The sequence below is a fragment of the Leptodactylus fuscus genome, chromosome 6 (assembly GCF_031893055.1).
Source record: "Leptodactylus fuscus isolate aLepFus1 chromosome 6, aLepFus1.hap2, whole genome shotgun sequence".
NCBI classification, from domain to species: Eukaryota; Metazoa; Chordata; class Amphibia; order Anura; family Leptodactylidae; genus Leptodactylus; species Leptodactylus fuscus.
This window is the reverse complement of record NC_134270.1, coordinates 59,157,166-59,171,902: the sequence shown is the minus strand read 5'-3', so window position 1 is coordinate 59,171,902 and position 14,737 is coordinate 59,157,166. Positions and strand designations below refer to the sequence as shown.

General features: G+C 40.9%; 1 protein-coding gene across 2 annotated transcripts; it reads left to right on the top strand.

Moving 5' to 3' along the window:
* The first annotated feature begins 3,145 nt into the window (after positions 1 to 3,145).
* EI24 (EI24 autophagy associated transmembrane protein) lies at positions 3,146 to 14,376 on the top strand. 2 transcript variants are annotated; one of them, XM_075280062.1, is made up of 11 exons: positions 3,146 to 3,219; positions 4,065 to 4,213; positions 8,791 to 8,936; positions 9,332 to 9,392; positions 9,857 to 9,923; positions 11,049 to 11,173; positions 11,659 to 11,778; positions 11,930 to 12,041; positions 12,286 to 12,397; positions 12,687 to 12,761; positions 13,393 to 14,376. In XM_075280062.1, the coding sequence occupies exons 2-11, from the start codon at positions 4,172 to 4,174 to the stop codon at positions 13,535 to 13,537; spliced, it is 1,005 nt and encodes a 334-aa protein (XP_075136163.1). In that variant the 5' UTR covers positions 3,146 to 3,219; positions 4,065 to 4,171; the 3' UTR covers positions 13,538 to 14,376. The 2 variants fall into 2 exon arrangements, with proteins under 2 accessions (XP_075136163.1, XP_075136164.1); XM_075280063.1 differs by having other exon boundaries at positions 3,148 to 3,279.
* The last annotated feature ends 361 nt before the right edge of the window (positions 14,377 to 14,737 follow it).

The following is a 14,737-nucleotide window of genomic DNA, read 5'->3' as shown; positions in this document are numbered from 1 at the left end:
TATAAACTTATGACCTTGCTTCAAACATTGGAGAAGGGGTTAAATCTGTCACATGGGTTTATGGCATCTTACAGAAATCACTGACCTGAGACCCTGAGAACTGATAAGAACCTGGAATTGTTTACATTGTTTCTACCAATAACTAATAACCCTCTACCCCTCTTCCTCCTAGAATTCTATCCCTATGTGTCCTTTTGTACATAAATATGCATCCTTCAGAAATGGTTTTTAAATTTACTTGAGAAAGGAGCCTAGAGTTCCGAAACGTTGTAATCTGTCATCATTATTAGTTAGCCATTAAAAACGTATCAACTACTGAAGACTATCAAGTTTTTAGTTTTTTTTTAATATTTACAGGTGAGATATGTTAGTGTGTTTTTCAGACCTGGTGACAGGCATTATTTAAATCTATCCTTACATTTTTTTCAGTTTTTCACTCCTCGCCTTCCAAAGTCATAACTTTTTTTATTCTTCCGTTCACAGAGCTGTATGAGGACTTCTTTTTTGCAGGACAAATTGTACTTCACAGTTGTATCATTTAATATTCTTTACAATTTACCAGGAGCCTGCAAAAAAAAACAAAAAAAAAAAAAACAGAATTGACTGGATTTAGAAAAATCTATTTCACCATTTTTTTTTTTTATGTATAACATAAATCCAAAAGTTTGACAAAAGAAATTCCTTGAAGTTGCCATATTCTGCCACCTGTAACTTTTTCATATTTCTGTATATGGGGCTGATAACTTGTCTGTTTTTTGTGGACCCAGATGGACTTTGATCTTATATCAATCATTTTGGGAAATGTCTGTTGTTTTGATCGCTTGTTTTTGGGAGGGGAAATGGTGAAAAAAACTGTGGTTTGGTCATTTTGCTTTTTTCCATAAGGTAAAAATATTTTTATATATCTGTTGTATTTTGGGTATTTTCAGACTCAGGGATGCATAATTTGTTTATGTATTTGTAATTTAAATATAGGTTAAAGGGGTTGTCCAGGATAAACCGAGAATTAACCCCTAAACTAAACTCCATCCTCCTGCCTAACTTCCAATTTACTTCAATAAAAAAAAAAAAATCTATAATTACTAGAGATGAGCGAACACTGTTCGGATCAGCTGATCCGAACAGCACGCTCCCATAGAAATGAATGGAAGCACCTGTGACGCCGGACGCCGGCAAAGTCAGCGTCACAGGTGCTTCCATTCATTTCTATAGCAGCATGCTGTTCGGATTGGCTGTTCCGAACAGTGTTCGCTCATCTCTAATAATTACCCATATCCCTGGAACGGTTATGTGACCACCCCAGGAATACGTTCTGATAATCTGGTGACGTTCCGTTTCACCGCTTCCGAAACGGAATGTCACCATTACTCTTCTTCCTCACATATCATGCTAGCAAAAAAAGGAACCCATTCAGGTCAATGGGAGGCTTTATTTCAGAGCTGAAATTCCACACCATTTTTCTCCATGTGAATGCACCCTTTAGGGTATGTTCACACTGTGGATTCCACTCCAAAATCAGTGGCAGATTCCGCTCTGAAAAAATAAGCGTCCTCCATGATCTTCTTTTTTTTTTTAGTGTCGATTGTGGGGATATAGGGATCACAATGCACATTTTGTTTTTCCTATCAGTATGTCTTTGTAGAAGGAGAGGAAATCCACACAAACACGGGGAGAACATACAAACTCCTTGCATATGTTGTTCCTGGCAAGATTCGAACCCAGGACTCCAGCGCTGCAAGGCTGCAGTGCTAACCACTGAGCCACTGTGTTGCCCCCACAATCTTGGCAAATTCTGCAGTGGATTAAGCAACGGAGTTCATGGCACAAGACTACCCGCTGATTATGCCCATTTATCTAGGCTTAATAAGACTAGATTCACACTAGCGCTCTTTAAACATTCGGGATTTCCATCTCCAAACCCACTTAAAAACTGAGAAGAGAAAACGCCTGCTAGCAGGACTTTTCTTTTCACATTTTTCAGGTGGACCCAATTACAGTCCATGGGTCTCTGCAAGTAAGCTTTTTAGGCCATGGCCCAACGGGACAGAAACGCCGTGGGAAAAATTGCGGTGTTTTACAGCACAGGCAAAGGGGATGGGACTCTAGCGAATCCCATGCCCACTTTGCGGTAAAAACCGCCATATGGACACGCCTCGATTTCCAAAACCGAAAAGCCAAGGGCAGCTGGTGGGCATAAAATGAAGTGGAATCCAAGGCAGAGGTATGCCTCAAAGTCTTAATTTTCTACAGTGTGAACATAACCTAATGTATCTGCAATCTCACCGTGTGGCAACTGTTCTGCTGTGGAAATGGGGTGACAGGGACTCATGAAGGAAGCCCCAGAAATGCAAAATATAATGTAATGTCTGCAATCACCGATTTCACACACCACCTGATGGTTAACATTTCGGGAAGGGGATGAGGCATACTCGACAATCCAACATTTGGGCATGAAGTTGCAGAATTGTGCACACTGAGAGAGAAAAATTTTCTAGTGAGACCACCCACCCAAAAGGGCGTTTTCATATATGGCCACAACAGTCTCCACATGGACACAAAGCAGTTGTGTACGTTGCAGCACGCCTTACTATTGATCCACCACAAAACACAAGAATGTGGAAAAATCCTGTCAGAAAATCAGGGAGGGCTGTGGAGTCAGAGTTGGGACTAATTTTGGGAGGAGTGGGGGAAAAAATTACCTAATGACTTCAAAATAAAATTATTTTTAATTCTATTATGCAATTGTTTTAGTTTGTGTCATAGCCACTTTGTCAGGGAGTAAATGACTGGATATTCAACAAACGAGAGTGTCTTTATAGCTTCTACCCGCCCATGGTTGCCAGCCATAAGGAGTAGGAGTGAGAACAGGGGTTAGTCAGGCTATGGGACAACAGAGCAGTCGGAGTTGCTGGTGTCATGTCCGGACTCCACACTGAACATTATCCTCAGTGCAGCCGTTCATCTCACGGCCACACACTACTACTGCTAGCAGGCTGTATTTCAGGCTCCCCGTGTGCAAAGAGAGAGCAAAACTCCATATCCCGACATGCAACTGGTGCCGAAGCCTCATTTCCTTCCGTGTAGCCGGCTTAGAGTCTTGTGTCTTCCGGCATGCTGTACGTAGAGGACTACATCTCCCACCATGCAGCGGGCGGGGAGACATGCGCAGTGCAGGAGGGGCCTGGGTGTTGTGATCCAGCTAGAGGGAGATTCCAGTAGGTGAGCAGCTGAGGGGATCTGCTGCCTGTGTCTGACCAGTAGATCAGTATTTCGGTATTGGTGAGCCATAGAGCTGCTGTTATGGTGGTGGATAGTGTGTGATGCTGTGTATCATCGCGTCCTGCCTTGTAGCTATGTTGTCCTAGTTGTCCTGTCATGGAAGGTCCTTCTGGGATCTTACTGTGTTATTGTGGTGCTGCCATGTTGTGTGGATGTAATGGGCAGTTGTGCATAAAAGTGCAGGGGTTGTTGTGGTGGGAAAACATGCAAAGGGATCTGGGTTCATGTAAATCAATGTTTCCAGAGACGTCTGCGGTGCTGAAATTTTCCCCAAAGAAATTCCTCTGGGAGAATAAACCGCTCTGTAATATAACAATGGTTATGGTTTCTGCCCCTATAAGATCTGCTCCCACCTTGATGGACATCCTGCGTCCATACCTTATATTATATGGTCAGCCATTCATATACATGTTTACAGGGCCCTGCGTACTTGAGCGAGAACATCTGGTCTCCAAAAGTGCACAAAGGAATGAGCTGGTAGCCATATCAGCTTATAATAGGGTCATCTCACCAAGGGAGGACTTTGGGGTAAATGTTAAAATCTGGTTGAATCCTATGATACATGTTTTCTGAATTCTCTGCTCACTGTTTAGCTTACAGTCTATGGGGGCTCATGAAGGAACTTGTCCTATGGAAGAGTGAAAAGAACATAATGGCTGCCTTATAATTCATTGCCCCCCTCCCCTGTAGGACTATTACTAGGACGTGGGAGGTGGATCCCTAAGCCACATTCCTCATTGTCTCCATTGACCATTCAGTAAAGTCTCCATTGTTCTGACTTGCAGGTCTGCTGGTGCACATTCTCCCTCCATGATGACCTATTCTGGCCCATCACACTTCTCCTCTCCATGCAGCTGATAGTCAAATTGCTCAAGGGGTACAGAAAAGGAAAATGGCTGACAGCTTGAAAAGTTTCCTCCAGGATCTTGTTCGGGTAAGTTCACAGATTTTAGGCAGGACCAGGGATTGACTACCACGTAGAAGGGAAACTTGTTATACCAGTATAGATAAAGGCAGTGACCTTTTTCAATTTAAAGCTCATTTACACATCAAGGAATGTCTAATACTGAGTCATATAAGAACATATATCTGTATTTATTATGGTTAAATTTAGCATTTAAAGTGGATTTGTCATGTAAATATTCAAACCTTACACAGGCACAGATCTGCTCCTCTAGTAGGCACAATAAAAAAAAAAAATGTTGCTCCATTTGGCCAATAAGATAAAATAATCCTTTAACAGAGTGTGTTACAGCAGCATGGATAGTACAGTAATATATTACAAGAAAGAACACATACAAGCTCATAGCAGATAGAAAAGATACTAGGAATCCTAACAAGTAAAAAGAAAAGAAGACTTCAGGATCATTTAGTTATCAGATCAATGAAGGAATCACAACATCCTCCGTATTCCCCTGATAAATACAGTGGACTTATAACTATTGTCTGACTGTATTCTTTCAACACTGCTATTAGCTACATTGAACATACTTTTTTGGCTAACAGAAGAGCAGATCTGTCTCTGTGCAAGGGAAGCAAATCCAGGTGGTAAGTTGGCTTTGAAAAGGATGTTTATTGGTCTGTATATACAATGATCTACATAAGCCATGAAGTTTCCTTAAACTGCTCCTTATTTAAAGCCTGCATTATATTCTATAGTTGCACTCAATGTTCTGTGGGTGAATCTACTCTCGCTCTCTCTCTCTATATCTATCAATTTATCTATCTACCTATATTACTTATACTTTACTGATCTTAAAGTATATCCTGTATTATAGTACCGAGTTGCAATCCTATACACATTGTAGGGATCAGCTCACACGGGGGGGGGGGGGGGGGGGGGGGGTTGGCAATGACAGAGTTCACACTGTTAGCAGGTTTCAAACTCCAAGGGTGCTTTATTTAGATCCTTCAGCACAAAGCAGCATGCAAACAAAGCCTAAGCCTGACCGGCTCTAACTACACAGCAGGTTGCCCCACTAACCTGGTGCAGGCCTAATACTTAGCACCAAAAAAAGTAGAAAACTGACCTTACCGCCACAGGAATTTAGAAATCCAGCCCATGTAAGTTAAACAAAGAGCCCTAGCAGACTACGCTTTGCTAAAGCAACATGCATCCTTCTGGATTTCCGCTACCGGTCCTAGCTCTACACTCCGTCCGCCACTTTACCACACACATTACCGCAACTCATTGGCAAGAAAAATAACACGCCCAGATAGAAATGTTGGGATGCAGCAAAACTCAACACGCAGTTATGTCTCAGGAGTGGTCTGATGAAGCACTGGGTCTTGCCACTGTTGGTAGTAGCGCTAACATGACGGCGCATGTACACGGCAATCAGGCTTGGGACAGCTGAAATAGACATCAGTAGAGAGGATTGTTTGATTAATCAACCTTGCTCAAATGTGGAGCAACAGTATCTCAGCTGCTATACCACACCAACATATAGGTGCAGTAATGGCAGACATCATCAGCACCACACCATGCATCTACTGTACTGTGCAAAAGATTTCACCAGATTTGGGTGTTTTTAAAAAAAAAAGTGCTGAAAACTAACAATTCTTTTAACCCCCTTCCCAACATCTGCCGTACTAGTATGGCGGATGCCGGGTATTTAACTACGGTGGCCACTCGGGAGCCAGCAGACCACCATGGGTGTCTACTGTTTTATACAGTAGACACCCAGCGTTACTGCATACGATTGGTGCTTGCACTGATCACACACATTAACTTTTCCGACGCCTCAGTCAAAGCTGACCTGGCGCCATTTTCCCGGGGGCGCGTGGGTGCCACCATTTTTCTATGATTGCCAGCACCCGGAGTAATCTCCAGGGCTGGTAAGTAATAGATCTCCACACGTAGATTGTGTTCAAGATAATTTATTGTAGCGAATGAGTGAGTACTTTCGGTCTTTTTTCGACCTTCCTCAGACTCTACATAGAACATAAAGAGACACTCCGTCATAAAAAGTTGCAACATGTTATAGCAGCACATGCTGCAAGTCAAACAAAAATAAATATAAATGAGAAACAGCACATTTACAACACAAACAAATCACGAACATAAAGCCATGTGTCAGTAAAGATGGTTGTCCATCAGCAGTGCAGTTAGAGCCTGGATAATAACTGTAGTATATTGTGGTCAAGGAAATATAGTCAAATAACAGTAGGAAATGTAACACTCGAATCAGACAGTTATATATGGTAACACTGGTATATAACAATCTAAAGCTGCACGTAGTATCCCATGGATCAAGAGTATAGCAAAGAAAAAATGGTCACCTGTTAGTTAGGTAGTCCAGTGTGCTAGGAGTTAACTCAGTCTACCTATTAAATGAAGGTACAATGTATAAGTAAAAATGTCCCCATAAATAGAGGAATACAGATGATGATGATGACAATGCTCGTTGTCAGGGGTCCTTACCTCCCGTCCGTCCGGGCCCGCATAGGGTTAATCAAGTGTAGGAGAAAAAGCAGCAAAAGGTGCAGAGATGCGCAGCAGGGAATTGCCTATGGCGTAGTTGAAAATGCGCACCATGTCGGCATCCCCGTCCGCCCTTAAAAGGGGGAAGTCGGCCTCTTCCCATTGGGCCGACGCGCGCTTGCGTGCAGACGCATGAACGTGGTGATTTCCACTGCGCATGCGCGCGCGCCCGACACATGAAGAGATTGCCGGCAAAGCTAAAAAGTATCAGTCCGGGAGGAGCATGCGCACTATAGAAGTGCAGTGTCGGGGAATGGCTGGTGTTACATTGCCATGACAGCCAGGAGCCTTGTAAAAGCTCCCCAGCCTGTCATTTAATTTCTTCTATTGCAGTCAATAGAAGAGCTGATATTTTGCAATGAATTGTATTAGTGATCAGACCCCTTGGGGAACCTCAAGGGGGTCTAACAAATGCAAACAAAAAAGTTTTTAAAGAAGTTAAAAAAAAAAATGAAATCTGTGTATCCCTGTGTCCGAAATCGCCCGCTCTAGAAATCTATAAATATATTTTTACCGTACGGTAAATGCCGTAGCGGGAGAAAGTCAAAAGTGCCAAAACGCCATTTTTTTCACTCAACCTCCCCTTCGCCTTCCTTCAAAAACTGTGTGCAAGTGTACATAGAAGAACTGATGTGTTGAAGGCAAAGGATGATCACACCAAATATGAATTTAATTTAAAGGGGTTGGCCACTTTCAGACCAATATTGACAAACAAATGTACAATAAAAAGACATACAATTTTCCAATATACTTTTGTATCAATTCCTCACGGTTTTCTAGATCTCTGTTTGTTGTCATTCATTTTGTCACTTCTAGAGGATAAAACTCTAACCATGGTCATGTGATTTATGGTCCATGGTCATGTGATGAGCACACAGGTGCTGCTCGTTATAGTCACAGCACAATAATCAGACATCTGCCTGGTAATCAGCTGTGCACCTGTGTGCTCATCACATGACCATGGACCGTAAATCACATGACCATGGTTAGAATTTTATCCTCTAGAAGTGACAGAATGAATGACAGCAAGCAGAGATCTAGAAAACTGTGAGGAATTGATGCAGAAAGTATATTGGGAAATTGTATATCTTTTTATTGTACATTTGTTTGTCAATATTGGTCTGAAAGTGGCCAACCCCTTTAAGTTTCTATTCATTGACTTTTTGTTAATTCTACTTTTTGAAAGTCTTCTTCATATGCAGCATTTTTCCACACCTGTCTAAAAGTTTTGCACAATACTGTATAACATGTATAATTAAGATTGTCAGAAAATACCAAGGAAAACACTCCCTTCTTTATAGCCCCCTTTAAATGGGCCACAGCTAGATGAGGATGGTGGTCTAAGGGTGAATCCATACAGGATGGAAAATCTGAAGATTCTACTAGTGGATTTACTATACACAAACATAAATGCTTCATATGTTCATCAGTTTCCCTCTAAGGTTTATTGCGTAATTCTGGTTTCATATGAAAGATGAGATTCTCCCATACTGCTCCAATATACTGACTGTGTTATCCACTGGTGATATATCTGGGAATTCTACAAGTATAACTACAATATTGGTAGTTTCATATGACACCAGAAGCATGGTTCTGTGTTTTATAATGTCTGGGATATAAGAGTTTGAAGTGATTTCCCTCCCCCCTCTATCCCAGCCTCAGCTTCTTTGTCTTACCCTTATATGCCCTGTACTTCCTTTGAGAAGCATCAAGGATTTCTAATATTATTAGAGAAACAGGGACCAGAGTGGATTTCATCACAAGATTTCACATAAAGGAGCCAAAATCCATTAATAAAGTATATTGTGAAATGAATTAATGGTATGATTGCTGGTAGAAAATGAGAACTTGTTTGAAAGTTTAGGTATGGCTATGTAAATATGAATTACGTTCCTCTGCCGTTACCTTGTTTGTGTTCACAGTAAGTCTTGAAATTTTGTGGGGGGGGGTGTTTCCCTTTGGATTTTATTTTTTAAATTAACTATTTAATATCTTTTCAATTATTAATTAGACATTATGTACTGCAGGGTATTAAAGACTCCATTTGGGGAATATGTACGATCTCTAAGCTGGATGCTCGGATTCAGCAGAGGCGAGAGGAGCAGAGGAAGAGGCGTGCAAGTAGTGCATTGGCCCAGCGCAGAGCTCAAAGCGAAGAGAGAAAACCAGAGAAGTGAGCTTAGCTCTAATTTCCATAATTGATGTTCTCAAGCAGCAGCGGGCATGACTATTTCATTGTACAGCTGCCACACTACCACTCCTAGTATTCCCAGCTGCATGTTGGAGCCAAGGGGTATCACTGTATAACCATGGGATTGATGCTACTTGCACATTGCATGGCTTTTTGGTCGGTTTTTTATCTATTTTTGCCAATATGGTTACATTTGGGAATTCCAGGGCACTGAATGAAGTATCTGTTTACTGATACCTTAATATGCCCCTCTTTATTGCTGCATAACTAGGCAGATATGCTACTCTTGTTATAAAGCTGTGTGATGATTCCAGTGGGGGCTGTAAGGAGGGGTTTGCATTTTACTTGTTTTTCAGCTAGTTTTTTTGTGTTCACAGTGAGCCTCGCATCGTCACCCGAATTTTTCAGTGTTGTGCTTGGAATGGTGGAGTCTTCTGGGTACGTACCTACTTATAGAAATGATTAAATCTTCTGACCTGTTTTTGAGACACTTCACGAGAATGAATTGTTACACGCAGAAGGGAAGAACTGCAGAAGATCAGCAATGGTGTTACACAGTACACATACACATTGTCCTTTACAATACTCATGATGGGTTTGTCCTTATATAGGCTGGTTTGTAATTTTTCCTTTGAAATGTTGCTAATATTTTTTAATCTTTATACAAATGCATAACAAATTGGGCCACATTTCCCAGCTAAAACTATGAAGAAACTTTCAGCCAATGCTTTGTATGGTTGTTCCATTTTTATGCTAAGTGTGTAACTGGTTCTATAATTTATGATCCTTCACCTTCTCTACCTACTATATCTTTGCTCCATTCTGAATATGGTGAGACATAAATAAAGTTGAATATTTGCTTAGCGTCAGATTCACTGTGACTGTCTGTGGTTTTCTTGCAGCTAAGTCTCTTCCTTTTCTACCGAATGTTTATCCCTCTGCTCCAATCAGTCACTGCAAGAATAATTGGTGAGTAACAGCCCATATTAAAGGGGATTCCAGGACTTATTAATCGATGATTTATTTTTATAGATGGATCATCATTTGAAGGTCAGGAGGGGTCCAAGACATGGAAGCCCTACAGATCAGCCATTTGAAGCAGCAGTGGTGTTAACTTAGCATTTATTCGGCTTTACAGGCCTTGTGTGTGGCCTGTTTGCGGCTAGGTCCCCTTCAAGTGAACGGGCTGAGCTGGAATACCAAACACAACGGCTATATAAACGTACGGTGCTGTGCTTGGCATTCTGTGAAGAGACCGCAGCACTCAGCCGATCGCTGTACTTTTTTCAAACAGCTGATTGGTGGGGGTCCCAGTGTCAGACCTATACCATTATTCAATTGATGATCTATTCTAAGGATTTACATTTTTCAAAGGACCACAGGACATCCATTACAGTTTAAATCTCAATATAGGAAAGGTTTCTTTACAGTTCAAGTAGTCACCCTATAAAATGTCCCACCCCAGTAGGTGTCAATGACAGATACTACCATAGCAAAAAAAAGGTAACTGCATATCTATCGACAAATGGCATTAATCACTTGTGAATTTATTAAGACAGGCAGAATTTTTTTGGTGCTGTACCTTTATTCAGCCTTAGTCTATGTAACCAGTGCATTGTAATCATACAATTCTTTCATCTGCCTACTTAGTACATATTTTGTTTTGTACCTGGGGTTTTATCAGGTCATGCGTTTAAAGGGTTTTCCAGACTTAATAATTAATCATCTATAACGAGCCTGATTTATCCTGCTTGTTATGCCCAAAATTTTATGGATTTTTAGATTCACCATAGGTTTTATCTTTTTTTTGTACATGTTAAGACCTTATTTGCTGCCACAGCTGCTTAACATTGGATACTGCTGGCAACTTACTAGTAACTAGAATACTCAGGTCATTGTCTTGTTCTGTTGTTCCCAGGTTTTGGGGTTTTTTTTTATCTAAGGTACATGCATTATTTTACATTTATCAAGATTAACTTTTATGTGCTATGTTCTTGCTCATGCTGCCAGCTTATGAATGTAGGTTACTGGTCTAAAGCTCTCATGTGATTTTTAGCATTGTATTAATTTCCTAAGTGTTGTGTATCTCATCAGGTGACCCGTCCTTGCATGGAGATGTCTGGTCGTGGTTGGAGTTTATCCTCACCTCTGTGTTCAGTGCCCTTTGGGTCCTTCCCCTCTTTGTTCTCAGCAAGGTGGTCAATGCCATATGGTTTCAGGTGAGAAGTTCTGCTATGTATAATACTAGGGCTTCATTTTCTCCGACAAATAAATATTGCTTTTTATATACAGAATAACTTTGTGTTATTGAGCTGGCATACTAATTCTGCTCTCCATGTAGTTACCTGTGCCGAGTTACTGCTGCTTGGCTTCTATTCTCTTGTATAGGAGTGGAGCTGCAGTAACTCAGCGCAGCCACTACACAGAGTACAGTGTTATCTGCTTCTGTCTGTTCTCAATATAGCAGCTGGTAAGTACATCTGTTCGGTTGAGATGTCAGACCCCCTACCGATCTCATATTCATTACCTATCCTAAGGAAAATACCTTCTAAGTGCAGGTGCCCCATAATGTGACATAGAAAACATGAACGTTTGAATAAGATGTATTTATTACTTTGTCCATACGGAGAGTCAGTAGATTTAATTAATTAGGTAAAAAGTCAGTATTCAGTCTTAAAATATTATGTTCTGTGTTTGCTTCTAGGACATTGCAGATTTGGCTTTTGAGATGTCTGGTAGAAAAGCACAACCCTTCCCCAGCGTCAGTAAAATCATTGCTGACATGCTGTTTAACCTCCTGCTGCAGGCACTGTTCCTCATCCAGGTAATAAACAAGGACTATAATTACCAAACCGATCTGTTACCAGGCTATAGATGAGCAGAGTAATCTAGCCACAGCTCTTATGGCCAGGTGTAAGTGCATTTTTAGCATTGGTTCCCTGGACTGTACTGATTATTGTCTTGAATGACTACAGGGCATGTTTGTCAGTCTCTTCCCGATAGAAGTTATTGGACAGCTCATCAGTCTGCTGCACATGTCTCTGCTTTACTCCCTCTACTGTTTTGAATACAGATGGTTCAACAAAGGTAACCATAGAATTCTGTATAGATGATCAATTAATAACAGCACTTACCTGTCTAATCTATACACTAATGTCGGAACCATTCAGTGTCTGTCTCATTCTCCTTTGTGTCTCTTGTCTCTTCCTGTCTTGCTCTGTTCCTTTTTATGTTTATATGTTTTAGTTTTTATTATTATTACGTGTTTGTGTATCTATGTGTATAGAGATGTATCTATATAATTTTTAATTTTATTTTTTTTTTGTTAAAGGGATTGAGATGCACCAACGTTTATCAAACATTGAGCGTAACTGGCCCTATTACTTTGGCTTTGGGTTACCTCTCGCCTCACTCACAGCCATGCAGTCATCCTATATCATCAGGTAAAGTGATTCCAAATTGTGTCTTGGCAAGTAAATAAATACAGTCCATGAAGATGTAATGTGACCTATGGATGTATAATGTTACCATTGGCGCTGGGATCAAGGTGTCACATGATGAGACATCATATATCTGCTTATTGGATGTAATGTCGATATGACCTGGCTGCATTATTACATTTTTCAATGTACATCATATTGAGCTTTAGTAATGGTTTATTTTATCACATTAATAATGGATGATTGTAGGGTTCACCAAGTTGTTGATGATGATATTTTCCCTCTTTTGCAGTGGCTGCCTGTTTTCCATTCTCTTTCCTCTCTTTATCATCAGTGCAAATGAAGCTAAGACACCTGGGAAAGCGTAGTAAGTATTGTGTTACCTAGCACACAACTTAAAATGGTATTCTCATACACAGCGCCGCACCGCGCTTCAGGCGGCGCTATGCCAGGGCCTCAGGGAGGGCGGCATTTTTGGTTACCTAAGCCAGTCCAGGACAAGCTGTCCTGGACTGGCTTAGCACCAAGCGGTGGTTTGGGGAGGCCGCTGGAGCAGCGCTGCTCAGGCAGAGAGCAGGTCTTCTCCGTGCCTGCTCTCTGCCTGCGAACTGTGCTAAGCCCCGCCCCCTCTGCTCCACCACGCCCCCCCCACTCCTCCCGGCGGGGGGGGGGGGGGGCGGCTTTCTATAGTTCGCCTCTGGCGGCGAAAGGGGTAGGTTCACCCCTGCTCATACAATCTATTAAAATATATTTTCAGTATTAATTCCTTGTTGTTTTGAAGACCACTGCTTGCTGTCATTTAGTTGAAACTTTCATTATATACTTTCAGGGATTCAGTTTCTGGATGTGAATATGAATCCATTCACTCTCAGCAAGCAGAGATCAGGAAACCATATTGTTATGACATTATGCAGCTTTTGATCTTGTGTCTACGGGTGTAGCCGAACTGGCACAAATGGTTTGCATTTTGATTGTCTAACATATTTCTGTATTGACAGTCACTTCCAGCTGCGTCTCTTCTCACTGGTCGTCTTCCTCAGCAATCGTCTCTTTCACAAGACTGTCTACCTGCAGTCCAGCCTGAGCACCACTACCAGCCCTCATCCATCTCCTGCCAAACATAAGGCCACATTGGGACATTGATCTGAGGAAAAAGAAGTCCGTCCCCAAAAACCGCCATGTTTTTAACTTTTTTTTTGTTTGTTTGGCTGGCACAAGTGTTCTGTTTCCTCTGCACTAGCTGCCAATTTCTTACATTATGTTTTTCTTTTTGTTCCTATCCTTATTGCTGGGCCCCTCAGTCCTGAGACTTTTGCACGTTTGTAAAACATTTGCGTGTGTCAAACTAGTGCAGCCCTGACCTGGATTATCCACTTTTTACGGTTTGTAAGAAAATCTGGAAGGTTCAACCAGCTATTTTCAAATGCGACAAAGAAGCTTCTCTTACTCTCCCCTTTCCAAAAGATCAGAGTAACCCAATGCTGCTCCTTAAAGTACAGTGTTAATTTCTTTATTTAACTGCAAAAACTGACGAGAGAGAGGGAAAAAAAAGCAAGGAGTACACTTCCCCCCAACCTCTAGAAAAAAAATTACTGTTGGTGAATTGATCTAGGAAAGAAATTGTACATAAATGAGATTGATGAATCCTTCATGGACTGACATCTGCTGTGACTATGGGTAATCTCACGATCAATTAGTTTCCTGTCCACTATGAATTTGAGTCTGTAGTGTTGTCGCAGACTAGATTGAACTGAAAATATATATATTATTTTTTTCAATTGTGGTTATCCAGTAATTACTAAGCACTCGGGCTTCATCACTCAGGGATGGAAGGGGTTAATTACTGTTTTTAATACCTTGATGTTAATTATTTGTGTCTAATTGAGCTATGGACAAAAAAAAAGAAAAAAAAATTGTCTGAATTTACCTTTTTTGTGATTTACAAAGGAAAAAAAAACTGCAAATGAACAATTTCTATGTGACTGATGTGTCATGCTCTGTTATCTCGTCCATGTCCTATGGATTACACAGGGAATAAGTAGATCGAAAAATCCAGAAATCTGTCACCCAACACTCACCACGCACATGGTAGTAAAAATGAATTCAGCAGAATCCCTTTAAGGCTAAGGCTTCACTTCACAAACCATAAAGATGGAAATTGACAATGAGAATGAAGAATCATAAAAATAACAACATTTATTGAAATAGAGTTAAGAACAATACATAATTATAAAAATGAGACAAATACAACAAAAACGGTGTCAGATGGTAGAGACCAAATAAATATGGCTGTTCTAAAGTACAAAATGCTACAGATATACAAGGTATACTGATACAGTAATG

What these genes read in the sequence shown, in the direction of transcription:
- EI24 (XM_075280062.1), top strand. Translation starts at nt 4,172, where the DNA reads ATGGCTGACAGCTTGAAAAGTTTCCTCCAGGATCTTGTTCGG. An exon ending in GGAATGGTGGAGTCTTCTGG is followed by an intron (nt 9,393 to 9,856) that starts GTACGTACCTAC and finishes GTTTTCTTGCAG; the next exon opens with CTAAGTCTCTTCCTTTTCTA. An exon ending in AGGCACTGTTCCTCATCCAG is followed by an intron (nt 11,779 to 11,929) that starts GTAATAAACAAG and finishes GAATGACTACAG; the next exon opens with GGCATGTTTGTCAGTCTCTT.